Source organism: Numenius arquata, chromosome 1 (genome assembly GCF_964106895.1).
Source record: "Numenius arquata chromosome 1, bNumArq3.hap1.1, whole genome shotgun sequence".
NCBI lineage: Eukaryota > Metazoa > Chordata > Aves > Charadriiformes > Scolopacidae > Numenius > Numenius arquata.
This window is the reverse complement of record NC_133576.1, coordinates 32043533-32059000: the sequence shown is the minus strand read 5'-3', so window position 1 is coordinate 32059000 and position 15468 is coordinate 32043533. Positions and strand designations below refer to the sequence as shown.

Below are 15468 nucleotides of genomic sequence, written 5' to 3'. Positions count from 1 at the left end.
CTTCTGAGAACCGGGGAAAAGTTTAAGCTAGTGAAGGTTTCTGACTAACGAACTTTCCAGAAAAAAATAAATAGCCTTTGCTTGTCCTGATCAGATTTTAGGCCCACGCGATTCGAAACTAAAATATATAAACCAGTCACACAGAAACAGGCTTATCCATAGTGTTCTTACCCATACACAGAAATCAGAATGAAGAAACGGAATGGCAGTGAATTACTAGCCCTCAGTGACTGCAGGTAACAGACAACACAATGTTATTTTATGGGAGATATACTGTACGAAATCAAATTACCAAAGAGGTTTAATTATTTGGCTCGCAATCACACATGCTTTGGAAGTATTCGGACATGCTATATTTTCCCTATATTCAGCCAGAATGTGGAATCCAACTTCAAAAAGCTGCATATTACTGTGTCCACAGACAGCGTAATATACAACTATCGTTTTGCTCTAAATGAATGTAATAGCAACAAGAATGCAGACGCAGATCTTTCAATTCAGACTATTTACCACTGAAACTGCAAACAGCTTTCTTAACATTTGTTTTTGTTTTATTTTGGTGATATACAAATACTGCAGGTGTTGTAAATGTATAGCAGTTGCCTAACTATATTCTTTTAGAGTGGCACATCGTTATTTATGCTACAGTTCTTCTGTCATACCTAACTGTTTCTGAAATGGAAGCGTGGAAGATGGTTACCATAGCTTACGGCAGACAGAGAAGGACAGGTAGCACGTTGTATTGTGCCTTGGATCCTTTTCAGCAAAGTGAGGGTATAGTCTTGATGTTGCATGATACGAACTGAGTCTACGTCTCCTTGTGAGAGAGAGGACAGCTACAGTGGGAGTAAACAGGTAAGGAAAAAAGAAAGGAATAGGTTTGTGGCTCCTGCAGCTGAAGCTGCCAAGGTCCTTATGAAAGGGAAAATACAAAAGAATCGACATCTGTCAGCTCTGTTCACTTTGGGACTGACTGGCAGCAAGGAAAGAGCTACTATACTAAGATGGGAAACATTTGGGGCTTCTCCAGAACATATGAAGAGACGCATTCTCTGTCCCAACAATTCAGCAGAAATTAATATACTTCTATTACATCCTTCCGAGATTGCAAAATCCCTCCCTCACACTGTTGTTTAATTGTAATTTTTGGTACTGCGGGAGCACCTCAGCATGCCGACAGCCCCAGCCCCCTTTGTGCTATGTGCTAAGAACAGAATAAAAAAAAAAAAGCAGTCCTGCCAATGAGACTGTTTGCACATAGTCAGAAATGTTTCTTAGAACCACAACATAAACATACTGTTGCATTTTTATCAGTATTTTGTATTTGGTAAAAATATTCTGAAGCTTAAGGGCTCAGTGCCCACAAATATGCTGGCACGCAGATTTCACATATCTTGTAAAGTCTACTACTGTGCCGGTGTGTGCATATGCAATAGCTGATTTTTCAAATAGGCAAAAGCATGCACTTGTATATCTGAGCAGCAGGACTGAGCCAAAAGCATGGCAACAAATTATTGGCTGCAAGAACGTATTGATGCAGTTCAGCAGACCTACACGCAGCACAATCACTCAGGATAGAGAAAGCTGGCATGGGACTTTTATTTTATTGTGATTGCACAGACTCATTTCTGCTTCTGTGGATGGATCATTTTCCCTACCAGCGCACACTTCTAGAATGGCTCTAACTTTACAGTATCTGCTTCCAACAAACTTCTCTCCAGGCTAAACAGACACTTGCTACTCACATGACAGTGCATAGAGGAGTGATGCTGAGAAAAGAAGACATACTGTGGCTAACATCTTTGCTTGTCTTGTAAGAGTAATCTGACTAATGTCGGAATGATTCCATCAATATTGTCAGAAATAGGTTTAAGAGCCCTCCAGGTACGTTGCAAGCCTTGGCACAGGCAAAGACTAATGCAAAGTGGATGCCAATTGACCAGAGGTTCTGGGAAGGTACGAAGCAACACTAAGGACCTTGAATTAGGCTGATAAGCTCGAGCTTTCTTCTTCCCTCCCTCTTTCAGACAGACTAGAGTATATAAGAGGCACTGTGGGATATGCTGTCAAGTGCTATTGGTTTCACATACCGCACTCAGAAATAAAACCGAGTTTGTATAACACTAGATAAGCTTGCTCACACCTTAGTCGCATTTGAACTACATATCCATGAAACTGGAGTATGCTGGATATTCATACAATAATGACAACTCTGGTTCCTGCAGGACAGATACGTGCTATAAAGATCATTAGGAAATGCCACTACCACTTTGCCCAAACAGCAATTATAAATGAGGACACTTCTCTCCCATCAGATTTTTGCTGACCCTCCTTAATACAGATTCCTTTCCTTAAAAGAACAGAAGGTGGCTGATATTGTTGTGAGCTCTCTGGAATGGTGTTTGAAACATCTTGCTTCAAACTGTATTTGGCCTCCAGGCTTGTTGTTTGTTCTTCAGTCGTTGAGTCACTGAATTTCTGTGTTCCTCTGCTTCACACTGTGTAAAGAGGAATAATACATCCTCTTACCTATTATTCTCCTGTATACTTGGATTAGAAATAATTTGGGTCAGGGACTAGCTCTTCTATGAAAACAGGCATGGCATAGCTGCTCCTAGAGTACCATAACACTATTTATAAGGGATAATTGAAATAGATCTTGTGTGTCAGTGGAAAGGTTCACTTTAAAGGCCCAAAAGTTCTTATCCAGTGTACAAACCTGCTGATGCACTCCAGGTGATACCTTCAGGAAAAGAACAACTGTAAAGGAGATATTCTGAGACTTTAGCCTCAGTACCCCACAAAAAGAAAAGCAGGACTTCTCTGTCCACACATATTGCAAAATCTCTTCTCCTTTGCCTGGGGAGCTCACTGTTAAGGCAGCTATATTTGAGTGCATTCGTCCGTTTATCCTTTTGTTGTCATTCCTAATAGATAAAATTGACAAGGCTGACTGATATTTGTATGGATTTCATATACACAGCAACAACGTGATGAGAAAATGGCCTCCTGGGAGACTGTTGGGTCTCTTGTTCATTATCATTATCACTATCATGATTCATGCAGATGATGAGACTCCCAGCCATATCATCCTCCTTGTGCTCTAGGTTGCACTGTGCAGCACCTTGCTGTCACCAAACGGTTGTACAAGCAATCAGTTTTCCTGTTACCCCGGAGTTACTGCGGTATCATTCTTCCTCCTTCCACACAGGACACCCCAGCTGAGCAGAAGGTGGATGATGTGGTCCAGACATCAGCACGAATCCAAGACAAGACATGATTCAGCCCCACTAACTCAGGCTGCTGGTGGCTAAGGTGAATTCAGCTAGTCTCGCAACTGCCGTTCAGCCGTTGGCCTTGCAACACCTACCCAAGATGGCACTTGGGTGAAGCAGGAAGAGAAACTCAGTTACCAGACCAGTAAGTGCCAAACTTGCTTTGTCTCTTCAGTAAAGGGCCTCTGCTTTATTTTTCACACCACAGCAAGCTGTATTAGCATGCAAACCAACTGAAATTCAAGTAGAGAAGTGGGGGAGAGACCTGTGAAAATCTCATTTCTCTTCCAGACTGTTTTTCCTGGACATCTACGGGGTTACGTGACACTGTTATCACTGCAACTATACTCATGAAAGGGGAAATAGTAATTTCACTGTTAACCTCAGAATGATTTTATGAGGGTTCAGTGAAATTGCTGTGTTAAGGCAATTAAATAAACCGTAATGAAAAATGAGGCACCGTTTTCATGACTTATGCCTTTACAAGAATTTGGATAACAATTGCAAAAGGTTCATATCCTCTATATGAATCTGTAGGTATCTGTCAAAACACGGAAAGCAGCCCAGGGAAGCAACGCTGCATGGCAGAGACATCTGCTGGAAGCTTCTCGCACTTGTCCCACGCCTCCTGGTTCAGCTCCCTGGGGCTCCGAAGCCTCCCAGCAGCCCCAAGCTGCTCCTGCTGCCTCCAGCTGGGGAGCGGGTTTCTGGCTAATGAGGAATTCAGTGCACATGGGCCTGGCGATGGCCAGTCAGCCACTCAACGGGAGCCAGAAATCTTTACACTGGAATTTAAATGGAAACTTTTGCATCTAAATTGAAGGCTATACTTCTCTTCCAGCTGCCTGACATTGAACTGTCTGTCAGAGGATGACTGGGCACTGGTGAAATTCTTCCCTTTCCCAACCGTATACAGCAGAAGATCAATGTTTTAATTAGGGAAAGGAACTATTAGTGGAAGTTCTCTGTAATTTTGATAATGTGATTACACTAAGGCTAAGAACCTACTTTTACCTAAGTTAAAAACTGAAAATAAGTTTTCAGATTTTAGCATCTAAATAAATTGCCTCCCTTCGCACGGAGACATTGACTACATGCTCCACCTAAGAATTGTACTCAAATCCCTCTCCCCTTTTCTCCTTCACAGTGGGAAAACACAGTTCAACCATACTGGGTTGCTGGGATCACGCCTTGCTTTGACCACATACCGACACCCTGTGTTACAGTTTTAGACACTGTCTTGGAAATGACTGAGACAGTGCAGAAAGCATTCACTGAGTAAACCCTAGGAAGAGGAAGCCCTGTTTGGTACAACAGCAGAAAAATTCAGGGGTTTTTTTTGTTTTGTTTTGTTTTTTTTTGCAAATTCAGTTCCCTTTTCTCCAAGTGCAGTTATACAGCCGATGCAAAGCATCCTACAGATGAAAATTATCTGTATTTGATTCCACACACACCGAATGCTTCAACTGTGATTAGCACATCACAGGTCTACGGTTTGAGCAATTCTCCTCCATGGAGCAGGTTCCTTCCTGCAGACACCAGTTCACATCTGATGGGAGACTGTTTTAAAACCAGTCTCCGCTCTTACACTGTAAGAACAACTCTCTCCCTCAAGCTACTTGCAGAGAAAAACATGTTCACCTCCACCTATCACTCGGGGAAAATAACAGCAATTTGAAGGAAATTAATCCCCTAAAACCTTTTGAAATGTTATAAACAGCTTACTACCAGAGTAAATAGATGCACTAATAAGGATAAACAAGCAGTTGGCCCAGACCCTCAGAGGGAGTTAGCTGCATGCCTACCCTCCACTCAAGTCAGCGGCACGCGAGCGTCAAGGGCTGGGTGTGTGGTTGCTACAGGCCAGTAGATGCTGCATAGCCAGCATAGCCCAGGTACCCAAACCAGCACATAATGGAAGCTGTTCATTTCTTGTAGCCCATGTCACCACAGCACCTTGTTTACCCTCATTCAGCTACATCCAGGGAAGCTTTATCACAGTAATGGGATTTTTCACAGGAGTTATATGGGTCTGAACTGGGATTGCCCACCAGCAGGTGAGGATGTTCAACACAGCCACACACGCCTCACCGGCTGTTACAGGGAAGTGGCCAAAGCACATCATTTCAGGAAAAGATGACCTGCTGTCCAGTGTCTGCTCCTACCCATGTCTACGTATTCCCCACGAGGTAGTCTGTGGGGCAGGGACTACCCATAGCCTTCACCTCTCTCTATTGGCCAATTAATACTGAATTATTCTGTGCAAAATCAAGCAATTTTGTCCAGAAATACCGGACGTTCCCTTCTGCTCCTGAACAACCCACTCCTGAGTGTGGCACCCCTTCAGATAAGGGAGAAAAATGGAAACACATCTAACTCCCCTGGACAAGAGCTCTGCAAGGGTAGGTAAAAGATGCTGATACAAAAGACACTCTAGTAATCACACACACACCCCTCCCCAATCCCCCCCAAAGGGTAAACTCACTAGGATTAGTCCTGCAAATTTTGCAGATGCAAGACAAGCCTGTCATCGCTGTGCAGAGCGGAGGAGTATCCATGAGCAGGTCCTGATAAGTCATGGAGAAGATGTGGGAAAAAAATTAGGCACTTTCGAGCTTCATTTGAGCATGGGTGCTGAAGATCAAATGTTGACTTAAAGGGACGACTGAGAACACATGGTGGATGCAGCCTTCAAATGACACAAAAGCCAAAAACAGCTACAGGGAGGAAGGTGGCTTCTGAAGAAGTTTCTGGCATGATCAACCTTTGCTGCAAGGCAGAAAGCCTGCTGAGATGCTCTCCTTGATTTGACTCCCAGGCAGGTGGCCTGTGCTGTGTAATTCTGCAGGGAACAGCCAGGCCTCCAGGGAGTCAGTCAGGTGGGGAGGCCTCGACTGATACGCTGAATTCATTAAGCAGCTTTGTTTTGAAGAAATAGAATGGAAGCTACATAGGAAAGGGCATTTGAATTCTGTCCTTCAGCAGGTATGTTACCAAATGATCCCAATATCTTTCAGAGTTTTAACCTCCACGATGAAAAGCAGAGCCTGGCCTATGCTTTGAAAAGGACGAAATCTCTGAAATGAGGTTTGTATCAGTATTTTTAAAAAACATCCCTACATATCTGCGTTCCACAGTATGACATTTCAGATGCTCCCTGTGTACTAGAGCATCTGGTTGCTATCAAATATCAAAATTATGAGCAAGCCCCAGTTTAACTGTATGCCTTGTTTTCACTATTATTTTTTTTTCTTGCTCACCATCCACTGACAGTTGCATAAAATACAAAGTGCTTGTCCTTAAGTTACACAAGTGAAGAAATACTGTAAACAATGATTTCCCCTCACTTAAATAACTTAAGAATGACCACAATTACAATGGTGCCACTTCAAGAAGCCATGATTAAAATACTGAACTCTGATGCATAGAACAGAAATTAGTTAGATATGTAATTAGAAAACAGTCACATCATGAGTCATCAAGAAGGCTGAATGGCTTAACCCTCTTTTCCCTTACCAAGGATTTTCTACCTTCTCTTGCAGAGAATGAACCACATCACTATGTTAACAATAAATGGAGGATGCACACGTTTTTTATGATTAAGTTAGTGGTGCTGCTTTTTTTCATAAAGAAACAGCTTAGAAGAAGTAAGCTCCTGGGAATTACTTTTGGGTTGTGTGTCTGTCCATCAGAGGAGAAGTAGAGGTGCTAGAGATGGTAACTGCAATAGAACTTAGCCTAACTTTTCTTCCACTATGCTATTTGTTACTGGGTATTAATCTAAGAATATTTTCTATTAAAAAAGCACCTAACTTAAACCACATTAAGGGAACACCAGATTCCCACAACTAATTTCGGCCTGAAAGAGAAACACGACCTGCGACAACCTGAAAACCCGCTACTCCTCACGAGAGCGGAGCTCAGCAGCAGGGCAGCGCTCAAGGAGCCAACACACAGAATCTTCATGGTTGGAAGGGACCTTTGAGATCAACGAGTCCAACCACAGAAAAAAACAAACCAAAACAAAAAAACAAACAGACACAAACAAACAATCTCGGGCACTAGAGCATGCCCTGAAGTGCCACATCTCCACATTTTTTAAATACCTCCAGGGATGGCGACTCCACCACCTCCCTGGGCAGGATGTTCCAGTGCCTGACCACTCTCTCAGTAAAGTACTTCTTCCTAATATCTAATCTAAACCTCCCCTGCCACAACTTCAGACCATTTCCTCTGGTCCTGTCATTATTCCCTTGGGAGAAGAGGCCAACACCCACCTCTCTACACCCTCCTTTCAGGTAGTTGTAGAGGGCAATGAGGTCCTCCCTCAGCCTCCTCTTCTCCAAACTAAACACGTCCAGTTCCCTCAGCCTCTCCTAATATGACTTGTTCTCTAGACCCCTCACCAGCTTGGATGCGCTCCAGCAGCTCAATGTCCTTCCTGTAGTGAGGGGCCCAGAACTGAACACAGTACTCGAGGTGAGGCCTCACTAGTGCCGAGTACAGAGGCACCATCACTTCCCTACTCCTGCTGGCCACGCTATTCCTGATACAGGCCGGGATGCCGTTGGCCTTCTTGGCCACCTGGGCACACTGCTGGCTCACGTTAAGCCGGCTGTCCACCAACGCCTCCAGCTGTACATGTTGTACCACACGTTCCGCTTCTCGGATTAGATACTACTTCTGCTCCTCCCGCACGCATTTGAAGGGCAGGTTTCCTCTGCATTCCTCTTACTTGGCGAAACGTCGGGCCGACCAGAAGTAAATCCCCTCCCCGCCCCTCCCCGCCGCTGATCCGGCACCGCCAGACCTGCGGTCTCTGACGCCTCACGCCGGCGGGAGGGAGCTGGGTGGGAGGCGGCGACGGCAGCGCCGCCTGCCCGGGTTAGGCCCCCCCGCGGCCCCTCCTCGCCCAGCACGGCGTCGTGCCACCCGCCCCAGAGGAGAAGGACGCTCGGGGTGGGGGAGAAGCTGGGCGGCGCTTGCCGCCCCTAGCACCGATCCCCACACAGCCATGGCGGCCGAACCCCCAACCGAACTACCGCTCCCAGCAGGCACGGCCACCCGGCCGGCCCGGATGTGCGCATGCGCCGGAAGGGTTACCGCACAGCCTCCCCTGCTGCCGGGCGCCTCTTCTTTCAGCTCCATTGGCTGGTGCCCGCCGGAAATAGCTGCGCCCCTGTGCCCCCTGGGAGTAGCGGTTTTTTCGCCCCCTACAGTAGGCTCACGGCAGCGGGGCGGGCGCGCCGCCCGTACCACCGGTCCCGGCGTGCCGCGCGGCCCGGCCCGGAAGGAGCCGTCAGCAGTTTGTCGTTGGCGGGCGCTGCTGGAGCCGGCGGGCGGCGATGGCCGGGCAGATGGCGGTGCTGGGTAAGCGGGGGCGCAGGGGCCAGAGCCGCCCCTCGGTCTGCAGAGGGGACATCCCCTTGGTGGGTGGGGGGGCGGGTGGGCGGCGGTGGGGTCGGCGGAGCGCTGGAAAGCTCCTGCCCCGCCGGTGGCGGCCTCCGTCTGACAGGGCCCAGACAGGCCTCGTCATCCTGCTTCAGCGGTGGGCACTGACCGCCGCTGGCTGGGGCTTTTTCCCCGTCCTTCTGCCAGTGGTATCGCCCCGGAGTGGCTGTTCAGGGTGGCACGGGTTACTGTGCGTGGTCCGCTCTTTGGAAAGCCAAAGTGGTGTATGCCTACTTCCGATAAATGCCTTGGAAGATTCACAGCCAAAAGTAAACCTGTTCTTTTCTGCTGGTCTGTCTGAAGCACAGCTGTGACAACCCTTCCCTGCTGGGGAAAAGAGCTTATCCATGCTTTGAAACTTAAGCTCTTTAATTTTTTTCTTGAGATGTTGTTTGTTTGTTGGTGCTTTCTTTTGGGGTTTTTTTTTTCTACCTCTGAGGCATTGCTTTATGTTACATTTTTGGGATTCTTGCTTTGCCTGTTGAATGTATGTAAAATGTAAAAGAAAACCCCTCTACTCTGCACTTAAACTAATCTACCCCTTGATTTCAAGGCATAGAAAAGAGTCAGAGGTGTGAAAGATGCTCTTTGGGAGCTATGACCGAAATAGGAGGAGTTAGCATGGTTTTGTGTCTCCTTATTTTAGACTTCCATTGATGCTGGGGGAGATGTTTGAATTGGGAGTTTGTCATTTCACTGTGATTTTGTGCAACCTCATTAGATGTCCCTTAGGGGTCATTCATAGGCAGTTCCCCCCAAAATACTAATTAGCCTATATTTTTGAAATACCTTACAGAGAGAAAAAGAATTATTACAGGGTGATGATATTTTTGGCTTTGCTGTACCTCTTGGGCTTCTTTAAAATCAGTTTAGTATTTAATGTCCAAGATTTTTGACTCTTCTAGCCGTGATTTGTTGCATGAAGAGAGTTGAACTTGCTGGTGACCTTTGAAGAAATTGAAAAATAATTAGGTAGCTGAACAGCCTTCCACATGTGAAATAAAACTGCATAAGGTGTCATGTATAATACTATGTAATTTGCATTGACTTTTAATTTTGCAGCAGTAGGTATTCTAACCCTGCTTTTAAAAATCTGTGTTTCAGGTTCGGCTGTTCTGGCGCTCTTGTTAGCTGGCTATCTAGCCCAGCAATATTTACCAATGCCCACACCAAAAGTGATTGGGATTGACCTTGGCACGACTTACTGCTCCGTTGGTGTCTTTCTTCCTGGAACAGGGCAGGTGAAGGTTATTGCAGATGAAAATGGGCACAACAGCATACCAAGTATAGTCTCTTTCACAGACAAAGGTGTGTACGTAGGGTACGATGGCCTAGAGCTGGCTGATTCAAATCCTCAGAACACCATATACGATGCAAAAAGATTCATTGGGAAAATCTTCACTTCAGAAGAACTGAAAAGTGAAAGTAGCAGGTATCCCTTTAAGGTATGTAGCCATCTTCTCCAGTTCTCTCCAAGCACTAAGCTATAGGACGCCGTAAGCATGTAGTAGGGGACTACCTTGTCTGACCTTGAGTCATTTGGCTAAATCTGATATGCCTGAAAACCGTAAGAGGCATCCAGAGAAGGGAAGAGGAAATAATTGTGGAAGTCACATACCTCTGCGTGAGAGCCGATAGTGATTTTCTAGAGGACCCTGTCCTCTATTGTGAAATGTGTTTCTGGGTAACCTTCCAACCCCTTCTTTTAAAGTATAAATTTCAACTGAAATTCCAACTGTGCTTTGCTGAAACTTCACTTTTTTCCTGAGATTAAAAAAAAAAAGTCATGTCTTCTCTGTCCCCGTGCATTTTTTTTCCCCTAGCACTTTACTGGTTCTTACTTGACCAGCAGCAGATCTTGAAAGCTGCTTTTTAAAAAAAAGTATTGCATTAATTTAGCATGGTGCAGTATTTGCTGAAAAGAGACAAATTTTCAGGTACAGCAAACAGTCTTTGAATTCTTTACTTGTTAAGAGAAGCTATTCCAGTACCAACCTGTTTGCTTCCTTTCAGAAAGAAGAACCTGTGGGAAGCTTTATCAGTAGGATAAACCCAGTGATTAAAAAGCATTACTTTCATCTTTGAATGTGGTGTTGAAGTTGATTACGCAGTTGCTAGGTCTTATCTGGACACAGTGGGTGTCAGTACTTTCATAGAATCATAGAATTGTCTAGGTTGGAAGGGACTTCTAAGATCATCTAGTCCAACCATCAACCTAACTCTGATAAAAACCATCACTAAACCACGTCTCTAAGCACTGTGTCAACCTGCCTTTTGAATACCTCCAGGGATGGTGCCTCAACCACTTCGCCGGGCAGCCCATTCCAATGCTTAATAACCCTTTCAGTGTAAAAATTTTTCTTAATATCAAATCCAAACCTCCCCTGGCGCAACTTGAGGCCATTTTCTCTTGTCCTGTCGCCTGTGACTCGGGAGAAGAGACCGACCCCCGCCTCTCTACAACCCCCTTTCAGGTAGTTGTAGAGAGTGATAAGGTCTCCCCTCAGCCTCCTTTTCTCTAGGCTGAACAACCCCAGCTCCCTCAGCCTTTCTTCATAAGGCTTATTCCCCAGACCCTTCACCAGCTTCGTTGCCCTTCTCTGGACCCGCTCCAGCACCTCAATGTCTTTTTTGTGGTAAGGGACCCAAGGCTGGACACAGTACTTGAGGTGGGGTCTCACCAGTGCCGAGTACAGGGGGATGATCACCTTCCGAGTCCTACTCACCACACTGTTCCTGATACAGGCCCGGATGCTGTTGGCCTTCTTGGCCACCTGGGCACACTGCTGGCTCGTGTTCAGCTGACAGTCGACCAACACCCCCAGGTCCTTTTCTGCCAGGCAGCTTTCCATTTATCCTGCTTTGGATATACTTGGACCCTGTAAGTGGCTTGTTTTGCATAATACTCATAGTTGACGAATAAAAGTAATTCAGGAAGTAGCAAAAGAACATTCATGCTTTTCCAGAATAAACATACTATATGCAAATAAAACATTTGACGGAAACAGGGTGGGAGAGCATAAGAAAAAGACTTCTCACTTGTGGGTTGTGTTGCTTTTTCCTCCTAGATTTTCAATAACAATGGATCAGCCGAATTTTCTGTGACAACTAGTGAAACCTTTCACGTCACTCCAGAGAATATTGGCTCTCAGCTGCTACTGAAATTGAAGAGAATGGCAGAAGGCAGTCTTGGCATGCGCATTTCAAAGGCAGTCATCTCTGTGCCAGCAGAATTTGATGAAAGGCAACGGAACGCCACCATTAAGGCAGCTGACCTTGCAGGTGATGTTTCTTTATTCCAGTGTTTTTCTATGAAACCTTCATGTCTATGTCACTAACAGTGAACTCTTTGGGGAGGATATAGAAACAGTGAATCAGTGATAGCAAATCTTAGAATTTTTTTTTTTTTTTTTTTAACAAACCATTAGCAATTGCGAGGAACACCAGAGAACTCTTGGTACCAATATGTGCAGCTGAGTGATGCAAACATACTTAGCTAGAAGTAGTAAGTTTTACTTCAGGGAAAATAGTCTTTTTTGTAATCTCCAAATAAAAAGACTGTACAGAGCATTTTTGGACAATCATTTAAACAGAAATAGAACATGTGAAGTAAGTTTCCTTAGCCAGGTTTCTCTGGAAGAAATGTGTTTGGGCAAATCATGGTTCGTGACTTCACCCTGACCCTGAAATGTACTACTTGAGGGTTAAATAAGGAAAAGAGTTCACTGAGTATTACTACCTAGAAATCTATTTCCTTTAGATCTGATGTTTTAGCCAAACTTACCTTAATTAAAAAAAAAAAAAACAAAAACAACCACCTAGTTGTAAATATCACTATGATGTGAGAACTGCAGTTTTCTGAAGTGTACCTGATTGTTGCTTGGTGTCTTTGCTCTTTGCAGGGCTAGAAATTTTGCGAGTAATCAATGAACCCACAGCTGCAGCTATGGCTTATGGACTCCACAAAGCCGATGTGTTTAATGTTCTGGTGGTGGATTTGGGTGGCGGAACTTTGGATGTGTCTCTGTTGAACAAGCAGGGAGGGTTGTTCCTCACACGAGCCATGGCAGGTGAGAAAAATGCTTTACTTTCTCAAGGAGTGGGTGGAAAGGAGAGGTACACCTAAACTCGCCATTACAGGGGCTTTTTACATACCAGCCTTGTCACAAAGTGTTCTCCAAATGTGTTCTTAGCTGCCTTTCATACATAATTAGGTTTGTGACTGGTTTCAACATTAAGATTAATTTACAGGTTATGGCTGACTCAAAGGAATAAGTTGTGGTTTCGTTTTATCCATGGCTGTTAATTTTTGTGCTGACCAGTAAAAGTGCTGGTGTATATTACAATTACTTTGACTGGACTTTTGAGAGCTGGGGCTATTACAAATCTTTCTATTACCTTTATCCAAACCGGAAATACTTGCCAAATCATTGACTGCTGCTTTAGTACCTCCTTGTCTTGCGTTTGGCTCCAGCTCAGTTGGGGTGGGTTTGGGAACGCACATGCTGTTAACCCAGAAGTAAGTTTTGTGGTACGTGTGTGCCAAAGTGATTCATCACTTGGCAAAGGGTTCTGACAGCAAGGTTTAGTGAAACTGTAGTGAATACACAACTGCTTTTCAGCTGACCTGGATTCAGACAGGTCTGAGATGCGGTGTGAGCTGTATGCGTTGCCTTCAATAAACAAGTTTTGATGTGAGCCGCTGCTCAGTCCAGTAAGAGCGGAACAGCAAGAGGTATTCAGCAGCTTCCTTCTGATTTATTTAGACAGGGGTCTCACCAGTGAATTCCTGGTTTCAGTCAAAACAAAACGGTGGAAACGTTGAGAGGATCGTTCAACACAGAGGAAAATTTGCCGACCAATTTTTTAACTCTATTGAATGGATATAATATCTACCTGCTAATAGAGCTTGAAGTTCGCTGCTTGCATTGTATCACTTTCTTCCACTTTCGGCAGGGTATATACGTATACTTCAGTAGCATGTATTTTTTTTTGTGGGGGTGCAGCATGAAGACGTTGAATACCTTGAAACCGTTAAACCAATAATCCCGATAAAGCTATACTGTGGAAATGCTAAGAGAAAAATCCATTCTGGCCAGAGAGAGGTTTGAAAATGGGAATTTTAGATGGAAAAACAATTTGCTGTAAGAGATTGCACTTCAATTACAGGGTTCCAGCTAGAAACTTATTGTTGCGTGTTTTCTTCTATAGAGAATACCTCTGAGTTAACAACCATTGCTTTTTTTCTGTTACAGTGGTGTAGAGCAGTTCCAGGGGAAAAACATTGAGAGGGGGTAAATTCTAAAATAGTTGCTGAATAAAAACCTGGAAATTACTATCCATCATGTGTTCTTCAGTGGACAACAACTATGGCTATTTTAACAGCTCTGTGAGCTCTTGTGCTGTGCTTATGGTCCTAGTATCACTGTTCTGACCCTTGAGCACGGTCTCCCAGTAAAAGAGATGTGTGCTGCTTTCTGAAGCTTTGAAGGGGATTCGTCTCATGCCTTCTGTTCTGATGTTCCAGGTAACAACAAACTTGGAGGACAGGATTTTAATCAAAGGTTGATGCTGTATTTATATGATCAGCTCCATCAAACGTATGGTTCTCTGCCAACAAGAAAAGAAGAAATACACCGCCTCAGACAGGCTGTGGAAGCAGTTAAATTAAATCTGACTGTTCATGAGGCAGCTACACTGAGGGTGTTGTTGACCATGCCAGAAAGGAGGCTTACAAAAGAACATCCAGAAAGTGAGGTAAAAACAAACACTGCGCTAAAAGGCAAGCCTTCCCCAAAACCAGAAGATCTGAAAAATCTTGGAGACACTTCAAAACGAGATAATAACTTTGTCAAAGTTGTGTTTGAAACAGAAATCTCTAGGAAGCTATTTGAAACGTTAAATGAGGACCTTTTTGAGAAGATTCTTGTGCCCATTGAACAAGTGTTGAAGGAAGGCCACCTACACAAAGCAGAAGTGGATGAAATTGTGTTAGTTGGAGGCTCCACCCGGATTCCTCAAATACGCAAAGTTATTCAGGATTTCTTTGGAAAGGAACCTAACACCTCTGTAGATCCTGACCTAGCAGTTGTAATGGGGGTAGCTATCCAAGCAGGAATTGTTGGTGGGTCCTGGCCCCTTCAAGTCAGTGCTATAGAAATTCCTAATAAGAATTTACGGAAGACTAATTTTAACTGAAAATAAACTTTTACCCATTGCATTCCATCTCTCCAAAAGTTTACTCTGATGGTGCATACTTACCCGACTGGCAGCGGAGCCTAATCTTAGCTGTATTATATTCATTTTTTATCTATTCCAGTTAGGTGTTACTGGACACCTAACTGCGTTAAAGCCAGATGTTACTTTAAAGGTACGAGTGATTTTTGAAGTTCTGAAGTGCCCTGCGTTTGCTTGTTGATTGGATATTGGATGAAAATGCTAGTGATGACACACCCGCGTTTGCTTGCTAAATTTTATTAGCAAATACTGAAGAGGTGTATGTTTAAAATACAAAGGGAGTGTGACCAAAGGTTAGCATTAATGTCGTATGGTACTGTAGGTATTCCCGGGTCCAATATATTTACTTTGAAAGAATGTGAAGCAGTATTAACGCACATAGCACTAGCAGTGTTGAGCTTAAATTTATTTATTCAACTGAGTCATTTGAGCATTTAAGCACCTTTCTAAAAGGCATGTTGCAGCTTGAATGAGATTTATGTACTCATCTGATTATTCTGCTGTT

General features: G+C 44.3%; 1 protein-coding gene across 1 annotated transcript; it reads left to right on the top strand.

Moving 5' to 3' along the window:
• Positions 1-8620: 8620 nt before the first annotated feature.
• On the top strand, positions 8621-14924 carry HSPA13 (heat shock protein family A (Hsp70) member 13). The gene is made up of 5 exons (XM_074155637.1): positions 8621-8645; positions 9831-10171; positions 11795-12008; positions 12629-12796; positions 14254-14924. The coding sequence occupies exons 1-5, from the start codon at positions 8621-8623 to the stop codon at positions 14922-14924; spliced, it is 1419 nt and encodes a 472-aa protein (XP_074011738.1).
• The last annotated feature ends 544 nt before the right edge of the window (positions 14925-15468 follow it).

Excerpts from the sequence above, each read along its gene's own strand:
- HSPA13 (XM_074155637.1), top strand. The coding sequence starts at position 8,621 with ATGGCCGGGCAGATGGCGGTGCTGG. Across the intron at positions 8,646-9,830 it reads CGGGCAGATGGCGGTGCTGG|GTTCGGCTGTTCTGGCGCTC; the intron begins GTAAGCGGGGGC and ends TCTGTGTTTCAG. Across the intron at positions 12,797-14,253 it reads CCTCACACGAGCCATGGCAG|GTAACAACAAACTTGGAGGA; the intron begins GTGAGAAAAATG and ends CTGATGTTCCAG.